This window comes from Ixodes scapularis, unplaced genomic scaffold (genome assembly GCF_016920785.2).
Source record: "Ixodes scapularis isolate PalLabHiFi unplaced genomic scaffold, ASM1692078v2 PGA_scaffold4__175_contigs__length_147842914, whole genome shotgun sequence".
NCBI lineage: Eukaryota > Metazoa > Arthropoda > Arachnida > Ixodida > Ixodidae > Ixodes > Ixodes scapularis.
This window is the reverse complement of record NW_024609879.1, coordinates 109,175,858-109,200,926: the sequence shown is the minus strand read 5'-3', so window position 1 is coordinate 109,200,926 and position 25,069 is coordinate 109,175,858. Positions and strand designations below refer to the sequence as shown.

Genomic DNA, 25,069 nt, shown 5'->3' with positions numbered 1-25,069 from the left:
TGAGACACACGCACACACTTCCGATCTTGCAAGCGACACAACGATCCGTTCGGCTCCGCCCAGGAGATCCAACTTCCAAGCACTCCAGCGGAGGTCCGCGTTCATAGATCTCTGGTCCCAGATTGATGGTTTAGCTCGCACGAGCGAAGCTAGGAGCTCGTTCTTGTTAGCGCGTGCATTCTTTGCCGGGGCCATCTTTCTCGAATGGATCAGCGGGATCCACGCGTCCGGCTTCCCGTCGCCCGTCCCGTTTTCTTATTCGTCCCGACAGACCAAGTATGTCATCATGACGTCCGCACTAGCTGTGCTGTCATTGGCTGGACGCATCCGACAATCCGTCCGCCGTGCAAAACTATCTGGCGCGTTTGACGCATGTCGGATCGCCGATCTGACGCCTGAAGCGACCAAATTTTTCGGATCAGGCAGTCGTACTGTCGGATCGGACGTCGGATCGGATGGATTTTTCGCGCATGTGTCTCGTGCTTAACTCATGAATCTGCAAAGAACAGAATTTCAGTGTCTGAAACACTTACACCGCCGCTTCCACAACCCCTTGCACAACCGCCTTATATCGTGTGGAGGGGGCGGGGGGGGGGGTTCGTCGACGGGAGTTGCCTCCACCGATAACTTTCCATACTTATAACCCAATTATAAGGGTAAACGTGACAAACACGGTTGGAAAAGCTATGAAAATTCTGTCGGCATAAGTCTCACCCAGCGCCTTTTACACTGGGTAAACGAAGCCCCGCTTCTCAACGTGCTTACAGCTCACAACGGCCGATGTTGACGGTGCCTTTCCCATCCTTAGTCTGACTGTCCATGCTCTTTTTAATCTCGAAGTTTTTGGGTGGTAGAATATGATACCAGCTTCTTTTTGGAAATTGCATTGCAGCGCTGAACAGTAGGTCAGCATGATCACAAACCTCCGATCGTGAGGAAACGGGCGCAGGGAAGCCAGCCAGATGCCAGAACGCGAAGCGGAGTCTGTCACCAGACGTCACGGTACACCTGACCCAATCAAGATGTGGCGACCGCAGCGACACTTGTGTTTGCTCTGAAGACTAATAGTACTCCGTGCAAGCAATACCATTGATCTCCACGACAATTTGCTGGATCGCGTGTCTCCGCTTGGTCGTTGCAGCTCAGGTGCGGCCACCGGATGGCCACCTTGGGACAAAGATTATCAGTCAACGTTTTGGAGCGTTGCGGAGGCTGGGCGGCAGTAAGCTGAAGACATGTTTTCTGCTCGTTCGTTGTCATTTACCGAAGAAGTTTGTTAAAACCCCGAACGGTGAGAATTGCGTTTGAGAACACGTGGAAATTTTTACGAAAGCTCAGCACCGCAAGAAAAAGGGGCAACTCGTCTAACGCAAGTCTTACCGTTCTGGCGGCATGATCAAAGCTTCCTTGGCATGCCAAAGTGCTGCATCTTTGTCTTCGCACGCTTGAATACCGATCAAGAATTAACGCCGTGTGGATTTGTTTCGTGAGTGCAAAGAGCATGAAGATGCATGTGCCTCTGGAGCAGCATTTTACTTTACTCTTACGACTGTATTTGTAACTTGCGGCACTTGCAGTCCAGAAGCGGGCATGATCCAGTGGCAACAAAGGAGGGGTAGGAAGCTATGGCGACGACGACAGATTGCACACAACCATATGGACGGGCCACGTTTGAAAAACTTCAGATATCGCCGCTTCATACTTTTGCCTTCGAAAACCTACCTTCTTCCACAGCATTGCTCTATTTGTGCTGTCATGTGATCCATTTAAATAGATTTGGAACATAGCCATGGTTAATCCATAATAGCAACCACCGATTTAGTTTCCTATTGATAGCAACTCGCTGGAACAGCTGGGTGATAGAGAAGACGCCTATGTGCGACATACCTTCAAAGCTCTGCCATGGCATCGATTCTTGATAAGTATCCAAGCGTGAAAAGGCACAGAGACGCAGCAGTTTGGCAGGCCAAGGAAGCTTTGATCACGCCGCAAGACCGGCGAGACTTGACGTTCGACAAGTTGTGCCTTTTTCTTGCGGTGCCGCGCTGTTGCAAAAAATTTTATGAGATTTCAAAGGAAATTCTTATAGTTTACACATTGCGAGCCTTTGGCGCTCCTTTCACTAAACAGAGGGGAGCGCCGCCGGAGACTGACACTCGAGCGTGCTCTTCGTGCTCCGAGCATTTCTTGGAGCACAAGTGACTTCTTTGCGCTCCGTGATGTCACGTCCACAAACAAGATGGCTGTGCCATTGTTGAGATTGTTGAAACAAAAGGCGTAGCCGGACAGCTGCTCCTTTTCAGTCATTAGTGGTTAATCCAGCAGGTAAAAACAATTTGATTTGAAAGCCAAGACAGCAATTAGCATTCCGGAAAAGGTTTGTTCATGTGCCTTGCCTGAGAACAAAGTGATCTATCGAACGAGCGTGCTGATAGCTCGGTGACAGAAACGTTGCCGGCCGAGAAGACAGTGGGACGGCTGCGCTTTTTAAACTGCTTAGTCCAGCTGCAGCGAATAAAGATACCTAGATTGGAAAGCCGAAGCATCAGTTAGCATTGCGGGAAAGGTTTATTGGTGCATCTTGCCTGAAAACGAATTCATCTATTGAACGGAAGGTTACCGACAGCACAGCGACAGAAAAGTTGTTGAGATGAGAAGACAGTCGGAGCGCTGCCCTTTCTAGGATGCTTTGCCCAGAGAATCAAGATACTTCGAATGGAAAGCCGAAACATCATGTTCATGTCTCGCCTGAAACGAATTGACGTGCTATCTATTGAACGACAGTGTTCCGGTATCGGCATAGCACATCAACAGCTTCCATCGCATTCCGTCTCGCTGCAATATGGAACCACGAAATATCTGGCAAGTGTGAGGGTTTCGTGCGTCGACAAACAAGTTCAAGAATGTTGTCTTTAATTCAAATATAAACAGCTTGCACGGTCAATAAATAGATCAGCCAAGGTGCCTTTCCCCGCACGTGCTCGAAGCGAGTCTCCAAACCTCTAAGAAATACTTAAACGTTCGTAGAAACTTCATAACGTCGCCGTCTCTTTTACTTTGTACCTTGCCGCTCTACACTGGCTTTAATTAATTTACCACCGAAATAATTTTGGCTTCTCCCACCCGTATCCACGGGATGCCAGGTTCGTCATAACCGTGCGGTGGGAAGGAGCTTGTGCGGCTTGTCAATAGATTCGGTGTGTCGCGCTCCTGTACGCCAAGCGCCGTTTAGTTGCTGTGCCTGGAGTATGAAACTCGGAGCGTCAGAGTAGGGGTAAAGGAGTGTGGACTTAAAGGGGGGCTGCAATCATACTTAAGCGTCTACCTCTTTTGCGGTTTCCACGTCTCTTTGGGTTCGGGTAAGCCAGCGGGCACGGAGAGAATAACTAAATATCAGTGAGTCATATTTTAACCGGACGACGCGGAAACCTCCTCCACCTACAAGGGCGACCCGCGTTGCCGAAAGCGCGGAATATGTGACATCTTTGGTCCTGGGCTTACTACTGGTCAGAGCCGCTAAAAGCTTTTCTTTTAGTCGATACAAAATATAAGTGTCGCGAACCGTTTCAATTATGTATGAAAGTAGTTTTTGTTCAGTATTTTAGATCAGAAAAGAAACAAATGCAGTTTATAAAGTACGGAAACAAGAAAAGACCCGTCGACAAACCCGCCACCAAGCGGTGAAAAAAACGGCGCATACAGTAAAACCTCGTTATAACAAAGTTGAAGGAGCGGTCGTAATTATTTCGTTATAACCATTAGTTTGTTATAGCCAATGTCCATTTCTTCCCACTATTAGCAAGCAAGGGGAATTATGATTGCTTTGTTATATCCCGTTTTGTTATAACGAGGTTTTACTGTACTAGAAAGGCGTAGTGGGATGAGGCTCCGACGAACAATGGGCTTAGAAAGGTCCCGGATGTACGCGGTGGCGCTGCGGTCGTATACTGGCTCGAGGATCCGACCGGTTCCGAGCGTTCCCAAGGCTTTCGGCGCGGGCTTGGCTGGCAATTTGACCCTTTGGCGGTATGGCAGCGCGAAGTGGCTCTCGTTCTGAACTGATCTTTACCCCGTGTTTACCGTCGTTTGTGGCCAATGAAGTGTTATGCCGAATTAGTCTTTAATCGCGCGGCAAATGCAATGCGAGCTGCCCTGGCCGCCCACTTCATACAGCCTAGTCAACACGTGCTTTAGTGGCACCCTCTCGAGCCGTCGACACTGAGTGCGGCAGCTGTGAGCGCTCGATGAGCTCACTACTTCACGGCCACTCAAACCAGGACCTACGACGTCATGAAGGATGTTATTTTTTGCTTGTTTTTGTAAGTCTAATTTGCCTATAACTTTTAAAATAAAGCGAAATTGGAGAAAAGTTTCTTTAAATTACTACGTTCAGTGCGCTCAGGTTCGGTCCAAATTAAAAACCAGTCCGAAAGTTATTGCAGGGCCACTTTAACGCTCCCAATGACGACAAACGAGCAAAAAACATGTCTGCAGCACGCTGCCGGCCAGCCTCTGCAACGCTCCAAAAGGTTAATTTTCCGTGTCCCAAGATGGTCGTCCGGCAGCCGCAATCACGGAGCGGGGAAGCGCAATTTAGCAATTGTTGTAGAGATCAGTAAAAAAATATGGAATGCATACCCTCCTAGCATCCATCAGGTAGGGATAAGCATTCTTTGCAGTCTATATGCCCATCAATATCAACACATGTAGCCATTTGCAGGCAGTCGCATCCTTTCGAAGATCAATCTGGCCTTCGTCAGGCACCAGCTTTCGCTCTCAGCACACAGCCACTGTTGGTGGGCTTCGAGGCTGCTCGCATCTTCACCCTCCACAGGCGGGGCAGCCCCGGTCTGTAAATGTAGAATATGAATATGGCAGGTATTATTTGATAACACTTTATGTTTTGGCCGTGTAAAGAAAATCTGCATTCCATTTTCTAACATATCTGTTATGAAATAACAAGGTCAGGTGGAACGGCTCGAGTTCGCTGACTGAAAGACAGAGGGCTTAGCCTGAACCAATATCCTAGCAGCCTTCGATATTGGTGTGGGGGGAGAGAAGGCTGAACCTCTAAAGATGTCTTCAAATGATTCTCTAATTGCTTAACTCCAAAGTTTCAGGCTGCTGCACTTTAACGTTCTGAACTTTTTCCAACATATATTTGCGCTGTCGCTAACCATGTTCCATTTGCCAATTTTTTACACGCCCCTTCTCCTCCAATCAGAACAGCACGAGAGTCCGCCGTGAACAGACTTGGCATCATCGTGTGTCATATATCCCCGATGATTGCCTTCCCCACTAAGATGCATTAAAGCCAAGGCTCGAGCACAAGCTCATAGCATCGCTAGATGGTCGCACTGCACGAACCCTCGTGCAGCCTGAGTATCTACTAGTACTGGTAAAAGCGAGCGAGTTGAAAATGAATACTTAAAATCGAAAGAATAAAGCGCGAGGGACAAGCCCAGGACAACCACGTAAAGCCTGGTTCAAACAGTTGCGTTTGACCGCGTTGCGGCTGCGAGAAACCAGGACATCCCTGCTGCTTATATCGCGTGCCAAGATGATTCTTTGAATTGGAATCCACGCTTCATACGAAGCACAGATGTGCCGGTGACTCGTTTTCGGTTCTAAACGCAACGCAGACAAACACACTCAAACGCAAGTGTCGGAACCGACCTTTACGGTACAGGCTCACAGTAAAGCTGTGAGCCCGAACCGTCTCGCACGTCTAGCCTTCGCTTTAGTACATCTCAGGATGAGACGGAATGTATCATAATAGAACCGATGTGGTCTCACCATTCTGAGCAGAAGTGCGTGAGTAACCGATGATACTTTCGTGGTCGCTTGCACGTAAACAACCAAGGAGCTTGTACACGACGCCGGCATTCATCTGGCTTGAAAACAACTTGAGCGTTGGCTTGGCTTGGATGTCAGCTGCCCATTGTGCTTACTTGAACTTCACGAAATCCTCTAAATTGAGCAGGCTGCTTCTTGACTTCTGCTGTCGGCGCGTATGTCTGCAATTCGGCGGTTTCCGAGTTCGACGATTCGGAAATCATGGGTGTACCACCGCAACACCCTCTTAACACGATTTCGGTAGCCGTAGGGTGTAAAAAGGATGTACGAAGGGTGTAGGCCTTTCCGTACACCCTTGAATATTCAAAAATCATGTAAAAATGGTGTAGGAAGGGTGTGAGCTCGGAAAAACACCCTTTTAACACGAACATGGGTGTTGAAATTTTTAGTGTGCAGGTCGGCGTGTACACAACACAAGGTGCGCTGAACCAAATCCGGGAGAAGTGACGCCTCTGCGCATGCGCAGTGCCCATAGCAGTGCTGCCGCAGTGGCGTGACGTCAGACTCCACGCCGCTTCGCAGCCAATAAGAATGCGGCATTAGCGGACACGAACGGTGACGTCAGAACAACGCCGAGCTCCGACTGGCTTTGATTGAAAGGATGCTGGGTAGATCTCGACGCTAGATGCCTAAAGGTCTACCCAATATTTTTTTTTTTTTTTTCAATCAGCCAATAACAGTTTTGCGTTCAGATGTTGTCGCAACCCCTGTGCAAGCAGCAGACAAACTTGCGCTCCGCATAACCCCCTTCCAGCGTTTGTTAAGCTGCCAGGGAACACAAAATGTAGAGGCCCTTGTGGAAATTAATTAATTTAGGTAGTTATTCATCGATTACATTTTTGGTAGAACTTAGGTGTTGAAATTATAAATAACAGTTTAACTTAACGGACATCACATATTAAGAATCGCCTCACAAAAGATGGGAGATACTTCATCCTAACTCTACCAGTTTTAATAACTTTTCTTAACCTTTAAACAACTATGCACCAGGCATTATTCTTAGGAGAATTACTTCGTAGATTTAATTACGACTACAACTACGTAATCGATGAGTTTTAAGAAAAAAATTGTTTTCATTGCAAGTTTCTTCGGAAACGTAATTCAATTGCAACCGCGACTATCTCTATGATGATCAGTGCAGGTTTAGTGGAGCGACGGTAACAAGGCATTAGTGTGCCAAACAACCTTCTACTTAGGATTTTTTGAAAAATGTATTTGCAGCGGGCTGTGGAAGTGTTTCTGAAACAATTGAATCGTAAGCTTTGAAAGCGGGCCCATCTATACAAATTTTCATTAACACTGAATATTATATAAAAAAAAAAAAAGCCGAACTGAGGCCATACCGCAAAGCTTTCAGAGTAATATTTAGAACCCTTCTACAACGTTCATAAATATCGTACACTAATTTCGGTTGGTTAAGCACCGCTATCCTAATTTCCTCGATCAATATTTGATATAGGGTAGGAAACACGACGGGTAGCACGGCGTACACCTGCACGACCGTGACGACCGACTAAATAAAACAAAAACAAAACTCTGCATTTAACACAGACAAGCGACTAATAACGGCAGTCATGCGATGCTCCACGGAACCCATTACAGTCTTGTACTGCAACTTCAATGTGACCCGCATCTTGTGCGCTATGTTATCGACACCGAGTGGCTTTCCACTTCAGCGCGTACATGTCATGACGCAGCACATTTCCACTGTGCCTTCGCAGGTCTATCGCAAGTGGCTGCTCCCTCCACGAGCCTAACGCCAACAACGCAGGGAATAGCAAAGAAAACAAACAAGTCATGGCGTCCGCACCAGTGATACTCCTGGTACTCCTACTCCACCTAGGGGACATCGACGCCTGGCCGCCGTCTTCCTCCCAACCCCCGCATCCCCACATCAGCGACTTCACGGACCCCCAAACGGGGCACAACCCATTCGTACACCTCCGCGAGGGAAGCCCCCCGCCCCCGGTTCGAGTACCCACACCGGCAAGACCCCCGTACAGACGTCGGCCCCCCACCCTCGACCCTATCGAAGGCGACGTCCCAGTGGCCCGGCCCCCCTGGTACCGGCTCTTACCCGGTCCTTCTAGACCCATCTTCCCCGGCAGGGGAGGCTACGCCCTTAACCAACCTGAGGACCCCGCTAAGCCTCAACGTTTAAGACCTCCCTATGACGATGTTCCAGGAGGTAGCCCCGAAGCCGGGAGTCATCCCAGCAAACCTCATCAAACCGATCGCCGTCCGAAGCATCCTAGTGTCCTTGACAGACGTCCTGCGCGTCCCAAGCTGTCCTGGACTCCGTTTCCGAGGACCACGGAGGGAACACGGGCATCCCAAGATGATGATGATGATGGTGGTGACCATGACCAAGACAACGACACAGTTCCCAGTGAGACCGTGCTATCCACGGCAACTATTTGGACCCTAGCGTTCTGCGGTGTCATCTCTGGCGCGGCCGTGTTGTTCTTCGCCTGTCTTCTAGCGGCCTGTCGGTACAGGCAGCGGCGGAAGCGCTTTCTGGCGCCATCGCATCGCGTTCTTCAGGACATGATGCAAAACACAGCGGCCAAGACGGTGCTTCCGATACGTCCTTTCGGTCCAAGGCGAAACCCGTGAAGTGACGCGCGCGTCCGGCGGATGGGATTTGGCATCAAATCTTCTAGTCCAGCCAGGAAGACATGGTTGGACACTCAAGACTACACGAGTTTCCACGAGGCTCAAGAACTGGGTAACCTTAAGGCAGAAAGCTGCCATCTACGTAACTGGAATCTTGATCATTTTACGTTTGCTGATACAAGGACCTCATAATGAAGAAGCATGATGGCGGCCTAGTTAAACTGCTCAAGGTGAGGGCTGAGAGAAGCATCAAGGTGAGGACTGAGAGAAGCAGACAAAGGGATGATCATGCAGCTTTCAATTTGTGTACCCTTTGTGTCAAAAGAGCAACAGGTCCAGGCATTCTACTTTGCGAAATTAGTTTAATTTGTGGTAGTACGAACTAAGTGTATCATGACTACAGAAAGCACTCATCACGATTCAGAAGTGGTTTGAGAAAAGTGGCTATCCATTAGTCTTTTTGGCATCATTTCAAACAGTTTCTTTAACATCTTTCGTCAATATAATAAGAGCGTAAAAGCTGATGTACCTCATAAGATTTGGACCTCAAACTAGCACTTTAATGCAAAAATGGTCCCGTCACACCACCCAGACGATTCCCCAAAGTTTAAGGATGAGGATCAGTCACTGTGATGAAAACGAGCCCTCAGTTGCGTATCTCATTGCAGGAGCCAAAGAGATATATCTCCAAGCATGTTGCCTTCTAGTTCATTTAGGTCATAAATTCAAGACAGCTCCCCACTTGTGCAATATATGCATGCTGCAAGATGCACCCCCTCCCTTACTCCTCCCCTCTGAAAGAAAAAAAAATTGTATTGAAATGTTTACTTAGCGACATGCAATTTTAGTTCGGAGCAATTCCGTAAAAGGGGACAAAAACAGCTTCGCTCTCCAGGTCAACGTCATAGTGGCAGCAGAATAAGAGCCACTTTATAATTCTTCCCATTGGTAGAAAAGAGCGTGTTGGAGATTCATTCGTGCCTACCGCTGCATAGTCTCCTCTCCTCTGTGAAAAGGAAAGTCGCAGCATAAATATCACGTTAATCAACAAGGTTTTTTCTTTCTTTCTTTTTGTTTTGCTTTTAAGCGGGGGGGGGGGGGGGGGGGGGGAAGGGGGGAAGGGGGGGGGGGATGCTTTACATAAACGTCCTATCCAAGCAGTTTTAAAAAGAAATTGGAGAGCAGTACTTTTTATCAGTTTAGACGTGGAACATCCAATTATATGCGTAATTTCCCTTCATTTGTTACTACCGTCTAAGGACTCCATATCTGGGCATTACCCGGGAAATTTTCACAGTGCCAAATAAAAGAAAATCTTAACGGGCATTACCCGGGAAATTTCCACAGTGCCAAATAAAAGAAAATCTTAAAGCACTGTGAGTGAAGTCTCAGTTCTTCACGGGCGATACGGCAACAGAACCGCAGCAGGTAAGTAATGGAAAAGTGTAGGCATTTGGGAGCTTGCAGTAAGTTTATCAACAGACACACACAGCAAAATAAAAACAAAAAATTGGTAAACAGAATTTAATTCCTTTTACAGGGAAAAACCTTTGTACGCACGCGAAAAAGTCTGAGAACTAAGAAATTAATTGCCAGCGGGAAACAGCAGATAATCGGATAAAAAACATTTGAATATAGAAACAAAGTTTGTACAAAAATTTATATTGCATCATCCCTAGTGACCCTACATAAAACTCACTCATTGACCGCACAGCCTCATCAGTCAAACATGGCATTAAAAGGTGCGTTCTCTCAGATTGAGAAGAAACGTCTCTGCCCCAAAACCCAACATGACGACCACTGTCAAGTTTACACGGATGCAGCGATCTTCCCAGACGGTGGCCGAGTCTCATTCCTCAGCTCCACACATACATGCATCCAGGGGCATCAGCGATAGACATCTCAGAAAGGCGACCCACTTGTCATGTAACTACAGGCCATCCACGATGCTATACAAGCAGTGACCACCAAGCTGCCAACGATCCGCCATCTTCACATTTTTACAGACTTCTTAGTGCTAATTCGAGAGCTCAAAAAGGTTTCCAATGCTATAGAACTGTGTCAAAGGATACACACCCTTCACCGCAATACGTCGACCTAACCAGCATTAAGGTGTACTGGATTCAGGGTCATGCCACGAACCAATACAACCTTGCAGCTGATCAACCAAGCACGCTTCCCATCTGATCCCGATCTCCCTTCCCTCCCCCTCCCGTCTGAACCCCTTTCCCTCCTCTATGCCCCTAAACACTCTCTCCGGCAGGACACACACATCCCTCTGTGTGTCTGCTCTCTCCCCTGCCGTCTCAGCAGACTGGGGGAAGTTGTGCTTCAGACACTGCGGGCTGGGGTGGCCTTCACACCGGCTGTAACCTGCACATGGAGCTCTTCACCCGGCACACGACGGGCGACATGCCCCAAGTGTCCCCTAGACGCGACGGAAGCGGATGTGCGTCACCTTATATGGACTTGTCCTGGCCTAGAGACTGAGCGCACTCGCCTACTTATAGCTGCAGGTCTCCAACACAGTGCACCCACCAGCTACCATAAGTGGCTGCATGACAACCACTATCGCAAAACATTGCTTCAATTCATCCATACCACAGGCCTCGTAGCATACATATAAGACATTTATGTCTAAAAGAAACATTTCAGTTTTTTTGGGTGAGTTTTTTCGTGTATCTGTTAAAAAAAGAAATGTACCAGTTCACACAGCCCTTAGTTATATTAATTTATTAAATCATTATTATATTTAACCTGCACCTTTCCCCTCCCTTCACCACGAACGGGGTCCTCCATCATCTCCGCCAGTCCATAAGGGGTCCGCGAAACATCCATGGTTGAGAACCACTGGAATAGCGTAATGTTCGAAACTACTATTCGAAATTTCGAATATTTGCACAACCCTACTGTTATTGTATTTTGCGATCTGCCAAGCTTGTTTTCACAATGAGGAACAATGGAGCATAGACAACTGTCGTTTCAGTCAGAACTGTCGTTTCAGTCAGCAGTGTTTGCTCGTCTTCCTCCGTAGGTAACTAACCCCATTTCGGTTAAGGTCGCCATTGGCCAGGGCACAGCAATTATTAGAAATAAGCTATCTTCCGGTGTTTTTTAAAACAAAAAGGAAATAGTGTCAAAAATAGGAGTTGGCCGTCTTTCAGGATGTTTGTTATTTTGTTACTTTACATCGGCGCGCGCACGTCGAGCTGCCCCTCTTTGCACCGGTGTGCTCGGTGAAACGGAGGATGCGCGGGAGCATTTCGGTTAGACCAAAAGAGAATCTGAAATGTTGCTCACTATTAGAGATCGACCTTCTCTTAGAGACAATTATAGGCAAACCCCTAAAAAACAAAACCAGAAAGAAAAAGAAAAAAACAATAAACGTCGACCTACATGTTAATAAAGACTACCTTTTTGTGCAACCCACCATATAAGGTTGTTTTCATTCAACATTGTTCATTTGATCAATGAATGACCAGAACCAACGCGATATTGGTCTATTATGACAAACCGGAAAAGTTTCATTAAAAAACGAAAAGGTTCCACTCACCGGTACAAGTCGTACGTGAAGCAGTCTTTGTACGGAAGGCTTTTTGCCAGGGGATGGGTCTGTACAACAAAACACGCCCGGCTAAGAAAAACATTTAAATTCCTCAATCGACACACATGCCCTGTCATAGTCATTATAACTGGAATCCTCCGTTTGTGGCATCTTGTAATGCCCCTGCTGGCTTAGAAAAGCTAGTCCCATGTTTAGCCAGATGCACAAAACTAAAAAGGATATTTTTGAAAGCTATTTTTTTTTTTTCACTGTTATTCTATAAGGATTTCCTCGGGCATTCATTAATTGGGACCACTATCTCAATTTGTTTCCTTGGCTAGCATTTAGGCAGGTCCAGAATGAATCCACCGAGATACCATAATACTAGTACTAGTATCTTGCCTGATCGTAACGGGATATTGCTAAACTTTGGTACTGTTAAGGTGAAGGCAGCATGGCTTCTTCTCGGCAGGGAGGCAGGACACTTGATGTTCAATGCAAAAGGAGTACTGAAGGTTAGTTGCCAATAATTTGGTTGCACCATGAGTGCCATTGACATTTATAATAGTCACAATAGTTCCAAATGCTCATGCGCTCATAACAATTATTACTTTTAGTTAAGCTTTTATTGATTGCGAACTTCAAATCAGAATTTCAAAAAACAAACCTGGTTGATTCCTCAAGAATAAGTAGAAAACATTATGAATGTGTCACGAATATACCTAAGAAATGTCAAACAGCCAATAAATTTCAATGTGCAGTTCCTCTTTGTTTTTGCAACACGAAATGGTGCTTCGAAGTTAAGTCTTCTAAGGGTGATTTCAGATAAGATCGACCAAAGGGTGGCTGGTCGACATTTTTAAATCAACTGATGTTTTTATATGACATTGTCTAGTGTCTGGTATAAACGAATCCACACTTAGTTTTGACCAGAAAAAAAATTTGGAGACAAGAAAAATCGTAAGGCAGGGAGAGATGCACAGTTGCAATAACGCGCACTGATGGAGGGGGCAAGTTTGAAAGTGAATAATTAAAACAATAAAATTAGGAGAATTTTAAAACGTTTTACAAACAAACTATGGGTACAACTTGCTTGTAATATAAAGTAATAATATTTATTAAAAATTTATTTAGTTTTCTAAAAATTGCCAAACATGCCTGCTCGAACGACAAATGGCAAACTTTGGAAATCTGTATCTCATGAAATAATTTAATCATTATTACATAACTTGCAGACATTATTTTACTAATATATGGCTATTATTGAAAAAATAAATAAGGTATCTGAGTGACACAATAGTTACAATATATTTAGGCAAACATGGGAAAAAAATCAAACAAAGAAAAATTCCAATGCGAATAAAAAAAAAACACCACTTTCGATTTTTTTTAAATTTGGGTACCCTGTTTGTTGTGTAGTTACCGCCAAGCGCGCGCTACTGGGACTATAGTGGCGGCGCTTTAGTTCCTTCGCTCTTCTTCTTTATCGTCGTGTCAGTTTGATAGCACGAGAGGTTCGTTCTAGTTCCACGCTTCATGGAATAAACCTCGGGCCATGGTCCTCCGGTCTACTGTGTCTGTTGCCCCGTCAAGACACGACAACTTGGCGACGAGGAGGCTTCGCTGAACTGCTACGCGGAAGCCGACATGGCAACGGGGGATCCGGCAGCGACGGGTCAAGTGCCGCAAGTCTTCGGCCGGCTGGGACACATCGAGCCCTTCGACGAATCGACGAGCGACTGGCCGTCGTATGAGGAACGACTCACGTCGTTTCTTCTGGTCAACCGAATCGCCGAGGACGACAAGGTACACGCATTTTTGAGTCTCATAGGCCCGAAAACGTACAGTCTTCTGAAATCATTGACCGCACCGGAGTTGCCAGCAAGAAAAACGTTTGATGAGCTAAAGAAGCTTTTGGGAGATCACCTGGCACCGAAGCCATCGGTAATCAGCGAGCGCGCAAAGTTTCACAGAAGAACGCAGCTCGAGAACGAATCTGTAGCAGCCTTTGTTGCAGAATTACGCAAATTGGCGCAAACCTGCGACTTCGAAGCCGCACTTGACCAGTCCTTGAGGGACCGTTTCGTCTGCGGTTTACGCAGAGAGGACATTCAACGTGTGTTGTTCACAGAGGACAACAAGCTAACTTTCCAGAGAGCCGTCGAAAAAGCGCTAGCCATGGAAGCAGCAAAAAAGAACGTCGCTGAAACACATGCGTCAGAACCTAGAGTTTCAGACGTACACAAGGTGAAGGCCGTCGCGGAGGCGAACGTGACGCAGCGAGAATGCTATCGCTGCGGCTCAGCGAAACATGGAAGCCGGGTATGCCCGCACATTGCGGATATCTGTTTCAAGTGTAACAAGAAGGGGCATGTCCAAAGAGTGTGTCATGCGGACAAAGAAAAGAAATCGAAGTGGACGCCACGTAAGGCGATGAAGAAACTGGTTCCTGTTCAAGACCCAGTTGGCATGAAGGAAATGACCACGTCTGGTATGGAACCAATAACACTCACAATAAACGTGCAGGAAGTTGCCTTGGAAATGGAACTGGACACAGGAGCAACTGTTTCTGTCATGTCACTGCAACAGTTTCGTCAGATATCTCCTTCAACAAGGATCATGCCGACGACGCTCAAGCTGCGCACGTTCAAGGGAGACATCGTTCAGCCCGTCGGGGTTGCTCACGTCGACGTGCAGTACGGACAGCAGAGGACCGAGCTTCCCCTCTACATCACAAGAGAAAAGGGACCACCTCTGCTCGGCCGGCAGTGGCTGCAAGCGATCCGATTGGATTGGAACCGGATTTTCGGGATCAACAGCATTGCCAGGTCAGATGTTTTGGCGCTTTCCGAACAACGCACAAAGCTTGGTGTGCTTCTGGACAAGTACCAAAATCTGTTCAATAAAGACCTGGGAACTATTGCTGAAGAAAGGGCAGAGCTGACGCTAAAAGAAGGTCACGTACCGAAATTCCTCAAGGCAAGAAACGTGCCGTTTGCCCTACAGCCTGCTGTCGAGGCTGAACTAAAGAAGATGCAAGACATGGGCGTCATAACACCAGTCACAACGAGTGATTATGCGACGCCGGTTGTGCCAGTAGTGAAGAAGGACGGTGGAATAAGGTTGTGCGGCGACTACAAGACCACCGTGAATCCTTGCCTTGACACTGACCAGTATCCGCTCCCGAGAGTCGACGACTTGTTCGCAGCGCTTTCAGGAGGCCAGGAATTTTCGAAGATTGATTTAAACCGGGCTTATCACCAGGTGGTGATGGCTGAAACGTCGAGCAAGTACCTAACTTTAAATACACACAAAGGACTGTTTGCCGTAAACAGGTTACCGTTCGGAGTCTCCTCGGCACCAGCCATTTTTCAGAGAATCATGGACACAATGCTGAAAGATCTGAAAGGCGTCAGTTGCTACTTGGATGACGTCCTCATCACCGGTAGGACGCCGGAAGAGCATTTGGCCAATTTGGAAGCAGTCCTAAAGCGGTTGTCAGAGCGTGGAGTTCGTGTGAAGAAGGAAAAATGCGCGTTTTTCCAGAAGGAGCTGCGTTATCTGGGCCACGTGATCAGTGCTGCAGGTGTCAGCACGACGCCAGAGAAGATCGAGGCTCTGCTGAAGGTTGCTGCACCCTCAAGCAAGCAGCAGCTCCAGTCATTCCTGGGTATGGTAAATTACTACGGGAAGTTTGTTCCACGATTATCCACCCTGGCGAGCCCGCTCTACAGGCTGCTGCGTCAAGACCAGCGCTGGTGTTGGGACAAAGCGTGTCAAGCAGCGTTCGAGGAAATCAAGACAGCGCTAGCAACACCATCGATTCTGGCACACTACGACCCAAGTAAGCCATTGCAAGTGGCGTGCGACGCATCCCAGTATGGCATAGGCGCTGTTCTGTCTCATGTGACTGAAGATGGAAACACTCGTCCTGTGGCGTATGCATCACGCACACTGACCGAAGCTGAAAAGAAGTACAGCCAACTTGAAAAGGAGGCACTAGCCATTATTTTTGGGATCAAAAAGTTCCACTTATACATCTATGGCCGAGTTTTCACTCTCGTCACGGATCACAAACCGCTACAGACTATTTTGGGCCCAAAGACAGGCATTCCGTCTATTGCGGCAGCACGGTTGCAGCGCTGGGCTGTTACCTTGTCAGCGTACAAGTACTCGTTGGTGTACAAGAGATCCAGTGACAATGCAGAGGCCGATTTTTGCTCTAGGTTCCCTCTCGAAAGTGGGAAAGACGATAGTTGCGAGGGCGAAGAGTCCTTCTATGCACTGCGGCTAGAGTCAATGCCGGTGTCCTCTCAGGAGATTGCACGCGCTACGTCGCGCGACCCGTTACTTTGTCAAGTACTTGAATACACAAGCATGGGTTGGCCGACGCACGTGCAAGAACAACAACTCAGACCGTTCTTTGACAGACGCTTGCAGATGAGTGTTCATCAAGGGTGCCTAATGTACGGCATGAGGGTTGTTGTTCCGTCCCAGCTGCAGGAGCCCGTGCTCGACGAACTGCATCAAGGCCATCCCGGCATCGTGCGAAGTAAGGAGCTGGCTGGCAGCTATGTTTGGTGGCCATCAATTGACTCAGACCTTGAAAGAAAGGTACGAAGCTGCCAAGCATGCCAGGAACAGCGTAATGATCCATGCAAAGCGCCTCTTCACCCCTGGGCATGGCCGACAGCACCGTGGAGACGACTACACCTGGACTTTGCAGGCCCGTTCCGCGGAACCATGTTCCTAGTCGTGGTGGACGCGCACTCAAAGTGGCCAGAGGTGTTCACCATGCAGAGCACTACGACCGAGCGCACTGTGAGGTGCCTACGTGAACTTTTCTGCAGGTTCGGAATTCCGGAAACAATCGTTTCAGACAACGGGCTGCAGCTGGTGTCCGAGGAATTCAAGGTGTTCATGAGGAACAACGGAGTCAGACATGTCGTGGGCGCTCCATACCACCCGAGCACAAACGGCCTGGCAGAACGGTTTGTGCAGACACTGAAGTCTGCACTACGCAAGTCATCCGCTGGTGAGTCTCTGGAAGAAGCATTGCAACACTTTTTGCTGACGTACCGGAATACTCCACATTCAACAACAGGAGAGACGCCAGCAAACTTGTTGATGGGCAGAAGATTGCGTTCCAGGTTGGATGTAATCAAGCCTACGGTAGAGGGGAAAGTGATCCACAAGCAATTTATACAAAGTAAGCAACGGAGGACAAGCAGAGAAGAAATCTGCCCTGGTGACAATGTCCTAGTGCGAAATTACAGGAGTTTGCCGAGGTGGCTACGTGGTACCGTCCTCAAGAAGACTGGTCCAGTATCTTACCAAGTCCAGGTTACCACGCCTCGAGGCAAGTTCATCTGGCGTCGGCACCTCGATCAACTTTTGAGCCAAACACGGCCAACGGCAACGCCGGTACCTTCGGACACCGACGACGCTGAGGGGTTCCTGGTCTTTTCACCAGGCGAGCCAAGTGTCCCGGCCACGGTACAAGAGCATGGGCCACAGCAGCCTCACACCATCCCGCAACGGGATCCTGTACCTCCTACAGGCCGATCTACTTCTGAAGGACGCTACCCATCGAGAGAACGGCGTCCGCCTGACAGATACCAAGCTCGCTCCTAACTTTTGTATAATACTGCCGTTGGCGCTGCTACGTAATTAAAGGGGGAGGAGTGAGTTACCGCCAAGCGCGCGCTACTGGGACTATAGTGGCGGCGCTTTAGTTCCTTCGCTCTTCTTCTTTATCGTCGTGTCAGTTTGATAGCACGAGAGGTTCGTTCTAGTTCCACGCTTCATGGAATAAACCTCGGGCCATGGTCCTCCGGTCTACTGTGTCTGTTGCCCCGTCAAGACATGACACTGTTATACTCTATTTCGGCATTCATTTCTATTAAAAACATGTTGCATCATTGCACTGTGAAAGAAGAAACAACTCCCCAAAGTAGGGTCCTTTTTCAAAGCCTACACTTAGCAGTGTCCTATACAAGAAGTGACTCTGAGTTCCAGTTTCATGAAACTTGCACAAATCTTTTATATACAGTTATTCAGATGAGGTCACTGATAAAAAGAGCGATCGGTCACACAGTAAAAGGGAGGAGAAACTATATACAGCATTTTACATAAGCGTACAAAGTGGTATCATATTAGAGACTAATGATTTGAGAAAAGATGATGCAGTGTGAAGTTGTACCTTCCGGTATATTTTACATCTAGAGTAAAATAAATAACTTTACTTCCACACACAAAAACAAAGATATAATAGTAAGATATTTAGGTTGGCTGTGTATTTACGATTACAAACAATTTCAGGTGACGGATGCCATAGTGCCTAACTGGAGCAGCTTCGATGCTCTCGGTGCATGAATGAATCGTGGCAAGCCGATATATTTTATCCTGCTCGAGGATAACATTTTGGGATTTTTTTTATAGTGATCAGATAAAAATTATTAGTAACCACCAACAAAAACAGTAGGTTAAATACCCCGTGAAGAAAAATGTGATAAATAAGATGTCCCTGCATTCAAAATGAGCAGTCCTTGGGAAATCAAATTCGGCACTTTACGCTAAGGTTTTCCTCGCTGTACCCATTTAATAAAGTTACTTCCAAGCAGATCCGACTGTCCGTGCTACATATACGTCACAGGTCCCTTCTGTTGATGACTTGCTGAGCCGCCACGCGTGCCAAGACTGAATGCCAGGGAAGGCGCGCACCGTCAGCCACTCATCTTTTTTTTTTGTTCACGATACCGAACAACCTCATTTTCGTCCAGATATACAAGATGCACGCCTTTCAGTTTCTTTGATAGAACGCTCACCATTGTCCTGGCCGTCTGAATTGCGCTTACTGAACGTTCTCTCAGGTTGTTCAGCGTGGCCTGGTGCTTCACGAGTCCGCCAACTCCGTCACATGCATTTTTCCCATGTCCAGATGCAGAAAATAACCACTGGACTTGTGGGCAATCGTCCTTTGCAAATTGGTGAAGCTGGTAGCAATTCTTGAAATGACTGGCGGCGCCGTCACTTACGTACGTCACGTACGAGTATACCGCAACGTTGTCTTCAACCCACTCCTTCACTTTTTCTAGAGCCAAGCAAGCGTGAGCGGCGTCATGACACAGGTCCTCACTGATGATGGCAAAGCTGTTTGTAGATTTTCTTGTCGTCACTACACATGTAAATATCGAAACTTGTTTTTTTTTCCAGTGATATGCTTGCACTTCGTCAGGAAGCACGATGGTCCAGTTTTCAGCAAAGTCAAAATGAAAGACAATGCTCCCGCGTTGCATGCACTGTTTTTCATCGTAGATCGCTTTACCTTGCGTTTGCCGGATATGGTTGTGAAGTACCCAACTTCCAACCGTCACTTGGATGACTTTTAGGAAAGTCTCAGGTTCCAAAGTTTTTTTCACAAGGTCGCCGGACTCCCATGTTGCAAGCACAACCTCTTCATCCTCTGGGATATCAAGCTCCTGGAGTGTAAGAAACTGGCCTTTTGGGCAGTGATCACAGTCTCCTTGAAGGCACAGTTCTGTTGCTGGGTCGCACAGAAATGCCGAGTTCATTTCACCAGTGTTGAATGTTGAGCCTGTAACGTTCTCTAGAGCGGCAATACAAAGATAATAATTGGCGCAGCGCACACAAACGCACACTTCCTGGTGTGGAATACATTGGACCCATCTAGGGCGCAACGAATAAAATTTCGTTAGCCCAACGCCGGAATCGGGATGCTTGTCTTTGTATATACGGAAGGCCTCTCGTATTGAGCGTGTCATGAAGCGCTTTGGCACAAACGTTTTCTCTCCGTTGAGCATGACAGAGATGACGTCCTTCTGGTTGGGACTTTGGCGCGAACATTGTAGCTCGTCTTTCGTGAAGTACTCTAGGGCAGCAGATAGGTTCTCAGGGCTCACCTTGCACCTCGTGTAAGGATCCGGCTCATACCACACGCCATGCTTTTCCTTGAGTTTTCGGGATTTACTGATGAGGTACATTGAGGCCTGTGGAATCATCTTTTGAACCTCATTCTTCGTCAGTGTTGACAGCAGGAGTGTAAGCAGTTGACAACGTTCCCGGAGAGAGGTGGCGGTTTCAAAGGCCTGCCGAAAGTTGTCCACCCACTCAGTGCATGTGGAGCATGTTGGTTCGGACGACCCCGATGGTGCGTCCCTGTCGTACGCAATACGCAGCCTTGAGCGTATATTCTTGACAGCAACCTGCTCCAGCTCTGTCTGCTTTCTCTTGACATAGGCAGGCCTGTCCCGACTTCTTACGACGCTTGGTTGTCTCAGCGGCGACACATCTGTAGGTAGTATGCTGCGATTTAGATCTTCAATTGCTTCTTCAGCTGGCACAAATATGTCAGGGCACTGCTCTGAGCTTCGCATCGAGATCTCCTTAGTGATGTGCCTGAAGCAATGGTAGCACAGGTAGTCCGTCGCACTCACTTTGGTGGAACAGTCAGGCGGAAGAATTTGCTTCAACGAGTTTAGGTCCAACTCGCCAACACTTCGAAAATTCCGCTGCTTTGGTATAGTCTTTTTGTGTTTGCAAAAGTAATCTGCACAAAACACTCGTTCGGAGCTCCAGGACGTCTTCATAATGTATACATAAATAATAGAAATTAAACCCCAACTGATGGCATATAATTGCCAAGTGAAAGAACTACTGGGTGCACAAGTGACAAGTCCGAGGCTGAGGAGCTCACTCACTGCAAACGTACATTTGAAAAGAGAGGTCACAACTGAGGCTGTCGGCAAAGCTTGATCCACGTCAAAGGAAGAAAGAGGGAAAGTCTCCAGACAAAAAATTGTGGTCAGCGGCCTTCGAAAAAGACTTTCCGGAATCGCACTGTCGTCCCTCCACGCGCTGATATGAAAGCACCCGAGCTTCTACCACGTGGTTCATGACACAGCCTGAGCCATGTCGGCGACCGGTTCGCGAGGGGTTGGCGGTGGGGTTACGTTGATGGTCACTCGGATTAGCCTTTGCTGTACTGAGCTACCGCCTGCAGTGCCTTATCGCCGGCTGGTGTAAACAACGAGAATACACACACCCTGTCTACACCACAAGCGTTCACCGTACACGCGTCGCCGCCGCTTTTAAGCTTTTGTGAAATTGCTTTCTTTTGCCGCGGAGAACCGCCTTATCTTAACTACGCGCCTGAAATCCTTCCAGGCGGGCGTACAAAATATCAAGCGTTTCGAGAAATGCCCGTGGAGTAGAACTATGGGAAAATTCGGAGCCCGCGATGTCGATATCGTCGCCGTTGTGTTAGTACGCCATCGCGTACTGCAGTCCCCCGTTGGGGGAGGGGGGGGGGGGGCGGTCTTACTACGATAACATGGCGACAGCGTTTACACTCTATGTATTTACGCGAGGCTCGAGTATTTGGGGATAATGCTGCCGGTTGGTGTGCCCCTTTGTGCCTGATATTATCGCCCGTGACGCCAGCGAGTGAGATGGCGACAGGCATGACTGCTCAGTAAACAGGCGTCGGCGGCCATGTTTTGCTGGTTGAAGTGAACCCCCTTATCCTTGACAGCGAGCGGGGAAATGCGAAAAAAAGATTGTATCGGCCGTTTTGCCAGAACTAGCGACGAGTGTCGTCTGCGGTTTCCGGCAACTATTTTGCCACAATCGTGAACTTAGCGAGGAAATGATTTTTGCTAGCCACAGAACACTACCACGCAGAAAGGGAATGCTTGAACATGTTTTTGTTCTGGATATATATCAGGGATATATATGAGAGAGAGAGAGAGAGATGAAGGTAGAGCGGAAGAGGGAATAGCATATAGTGTCGCAGGAGAATAAAGTAAACAAAGTTCCTAGTGGCCGATGGCTGCATAGTTTCTCCTTAATTTAAGTGTGTGAACGATTTCTTTAGTTATCATTGGCCTCATCTGAATAAAAATATATAAAAGATGTGTGTTGGTTTCATGAAACTGGAACTCAGAGTCAGTTCTTGTATAAAACACTGCTAAGTGTAGGCTTTGAAAAAGGACCCTACTTTGGGGAGTTGCATCTTCTTTCTCAATAAAATGATGCAACATGTTTTTAATGGAAATGAATGCCGAAATAGAGTATAACAGGTTACCTAAATTTTAAAAAAATCGAGGGTGGTGTTTTTTTTTTTATTCGCATCGGAATTTTTCTTTGTTTGATCATTTTTCCATGTTTGACTAAATATATCCTAACTATTGTATCACACAGATACCTTAGTTATTTTTTAAATATTAGCTATATATTAGTAGAATAATATCTGCAAATTATATCATAATGACTAAATTATTTCATGAGATACAGACCTCCAAAGTTTGCCATTTGTCGTTCGAGCAGGCATGTTTGTCAATTTTTAGAAAAATAAATAAATTTTAAATAAATATGATTACTTTATATTACAAGCAAGCTATACCCATAGTTTGCGCCTAAAACGTATTAGATTTCTCCTAATGTTATCGCTTTAGTTATTCACTCTCAAACGGGCCCCCTCCATCAGTGCGCGTTAATGCAACTGTCCACCACCTCATGCCTTACGATTTTTCCTGTCCCCAAGTATTTTTTCTCGTCAAAACTAAGTTTGGATTCGTTCATACCAGACACTAGACAATAACATATAAAAACATCAGTTGATTTGAAAATGTCGACTAGCCATCCTTTGGTCGATCTTATCTGAAATCACCCTTCTAATTACTTGAGAATATAATAGATTAAAAACTGCAAATGATGAAATGATAATGAAAACAAAACACTTTTTTTTCTAAAGACTGGATGACAACCAAACAAACAAAGCTCACACAAAGAATGGCTTGAAGTGCTTTCCAAAACAGAGAGTGTATCAATTAATATTTCTGTTTATAGAAATAATTGAATTAACCTGCCAATTGAGTCTACACATTGACTCAGCAACACCACGCAATCCAACCAAAATTTCAAGGGCCACACTATTACTCCAATCAATGATTAACAACGCAAAAAAGGCAAACACAAACATATGAATTATTGATAATTAAACTAACATTATTCCCGTCCCAAGTGAAACATCAAAATAGCTTACCCGAAATATCTTGTGAAAGTAGGCGTACTGCCGCGCAATGCTTCTGTGAAGCTTTAGAGCCTCATCTGCAATAAAAAAAATACTAAGTGCATCAATAGAAAGGGTTTTCCTTTTCCTCTGGCAATGGCAGTAGAATCTAGAACATATTTGCCTCTCTGCTCCACTGAAATTACAAACAGGGAAGGCCAAAGTAGACAAACAGGGAAGGCCAAAGTCAAACCAGCGCTGACATCAAATGTGCTCCCAAAGCATTAAAAAAGCGATGCAACAATATTCAAATGGAATGCTTTACACTTTACACGAGCTTACTGGCACTAGTGGGACTCAAGGATATTCGCACGCAACGCCACTGGCCAAGAAACTCCGTTGTTGCGGTGTAATCTCAAAAACAAAAGCGATAATTTTCATTTAATATCTCATTTGTAAAATTTGACGACGTAGCATGGGGATCGCAGTACACCCCAATGACGATATTTGAATGCGGTTCATAGATTGTACCCGAGAATCGCATGGGCACTTGATTTGGACACGTGATAATTACTAGCTCGAGAAGCAGTCGGGTAGTGGCCCGTGTCCAATCGCTGCAACGACGACAATAGCCGAGCCAGCCGAGCCATAGCAATCTCTAAAACTCAGCGCGTGTCCTGTCCTTTGCCAACCCCAGCGCGCGGCTATGATCAACATTGGCGGCATATAATCGGCTCCAAATCCTGTGGCCGCTTGTTCTGGCTGCGAGTTGAGGGGGTGAACGCTGCTCGTTTTTCTTTAAGTTTTTTTTCTGGGACTTCTAGTGCATGGGGTAAAAAACGAATACGTGTTTCATAGGTCATTAACGTCAGGGATCCATTCTAAGGGGTATTCGCGCAAAGTACAAAAATTGTCGCATCGCCCCTTTAAGCGATAGTGGCAACCAACTTATGATGTTATGAAAACAATCGGAGAGCACATCGATCATATGTTGGAAATCCGACTAAAAGCGTTTGGATTAGAAATAGTTGGTTCCCAAGGAATCTCTTTTTAGAAACGCCATTACTAGAAACGAGAAAAACTTTGCAAGGAATGTCTCAAAGTGTCCAATGCACCCGACGCAAAACTTAGGGCAAATTTGTGCGACGTGGTCTAAGAAGAGCACGAGGCTCACCGAGCACTGAGGAACCGGTGAGAAGTTGCAGCTCGTCAACCGAGAAGTAGAGGACCGTGTTGAACGAGCGCGGAAGGATTGCTGTCATTGTGAGTCAAAGAGGACGTACGATAAATGCAGGCGTATTGTCGTCACAAAATATCATGCAGACATCATTATGGCAGATAAAATGTCATTACGCGTTGTGGGGGCAGACAGCAGCGAGGGTGAAATGCATCACTGTGGCCCAATAGTAGAGATCTTTCACAATGTTTGAGTTGTATGAAGAGCTGTGTCATTTTGTTTGACCGCGGTCAACCCAGGACTCAACTGCTGGGTATGGAACATTTGTTTCGCAATAAAGTTTTAACAAGAAAATTTATTCGTCTCTCCTCCTTTCTGCGCATCTGAAGTCTGCAATAGCAGTAGGATCCCTCTCAAGACTTAAAAAATAAAAGCTGGTGCAAGCACCATGCGTCGAGCCAGTGCAGTATTGTTGACAGCCCTATTCAGCAAGTCAAGATGTTTTTTTACGATGTGAACACACAAATTAACTATAAATCACTCTTTAATTATTAATTTCTGTGCAAATCCCCCAATACAAAAGTTGTAGAGTGTGTTGAGAAACATCCCATCGCGTTATTGCCAGCAAGGTAGACATTGTGTGCCTACTTTCTTTTTGTAGCTTTAAAAAGGCACACAAGATTTTTTTTTTTTTTTAACTTTGTGACTAAGGGCACCAACATCCCAGATTGCTACGTGGGTTATGTTATGCGATGTGGGTTACATGTGCACAAAGGCACACCAGAAGTTAGCATTCCCCCAGAAGGCTTCTTAGACAAGCAAACGTAGTTGTACAATTAATCGC

At 46.6% G+C, this 25,069-nt stretch overlaps 2 protein-coding genes across 2 annotated transcripts in view; one reads left to right on the top strand and one right to left on the bottom strand.

Annotated features, from left to right (window-relative positions):
• Window positions 1-25,069, bottom strand: part of LOC8039434 (actin-histidine N-methyltransferase) — a 108,477-nt gene that overhangs the window by 77,800 nt on the left and 5,608 nt on the right. Inside the window, exons 6-8 of the mRNA XM_029969965.4 lie at window positions 24,223-24,303; window positions 23,082-23,146; window positions 12,026-12,084 (exon numbers count right to left, since the gene is read on the bottom strand). Of these exons, the coding sequence (XP_029825825.3) occupies window positions 12,026-12,084; window positions 23,082-23,146; window positions 24,223-24,303 (205 nt within the window). The remainder of the gene's footprint in view (window positions 1-12,025; window positions 12,085-23,081; window positions 23,147-24,222; window positions 24,304-25,069) is intronic.
• LOC121837632 (uncharacterized protein K02A2.6-like) lies at window positions 16,598-17,692 on the top strand. Its single transcript, XM_042293322.1, has one exon. The coding sequence runs from the start codon at window positions 16,760-16,762 to the stop codon at window positions 17,648-17,650; it is 891 nt and encodes a 296-aa protein (XP_042149256.1). The 5' UTR covers window positions 16,598-16,759; the 3' UTR covers window positions 17,651-17,692.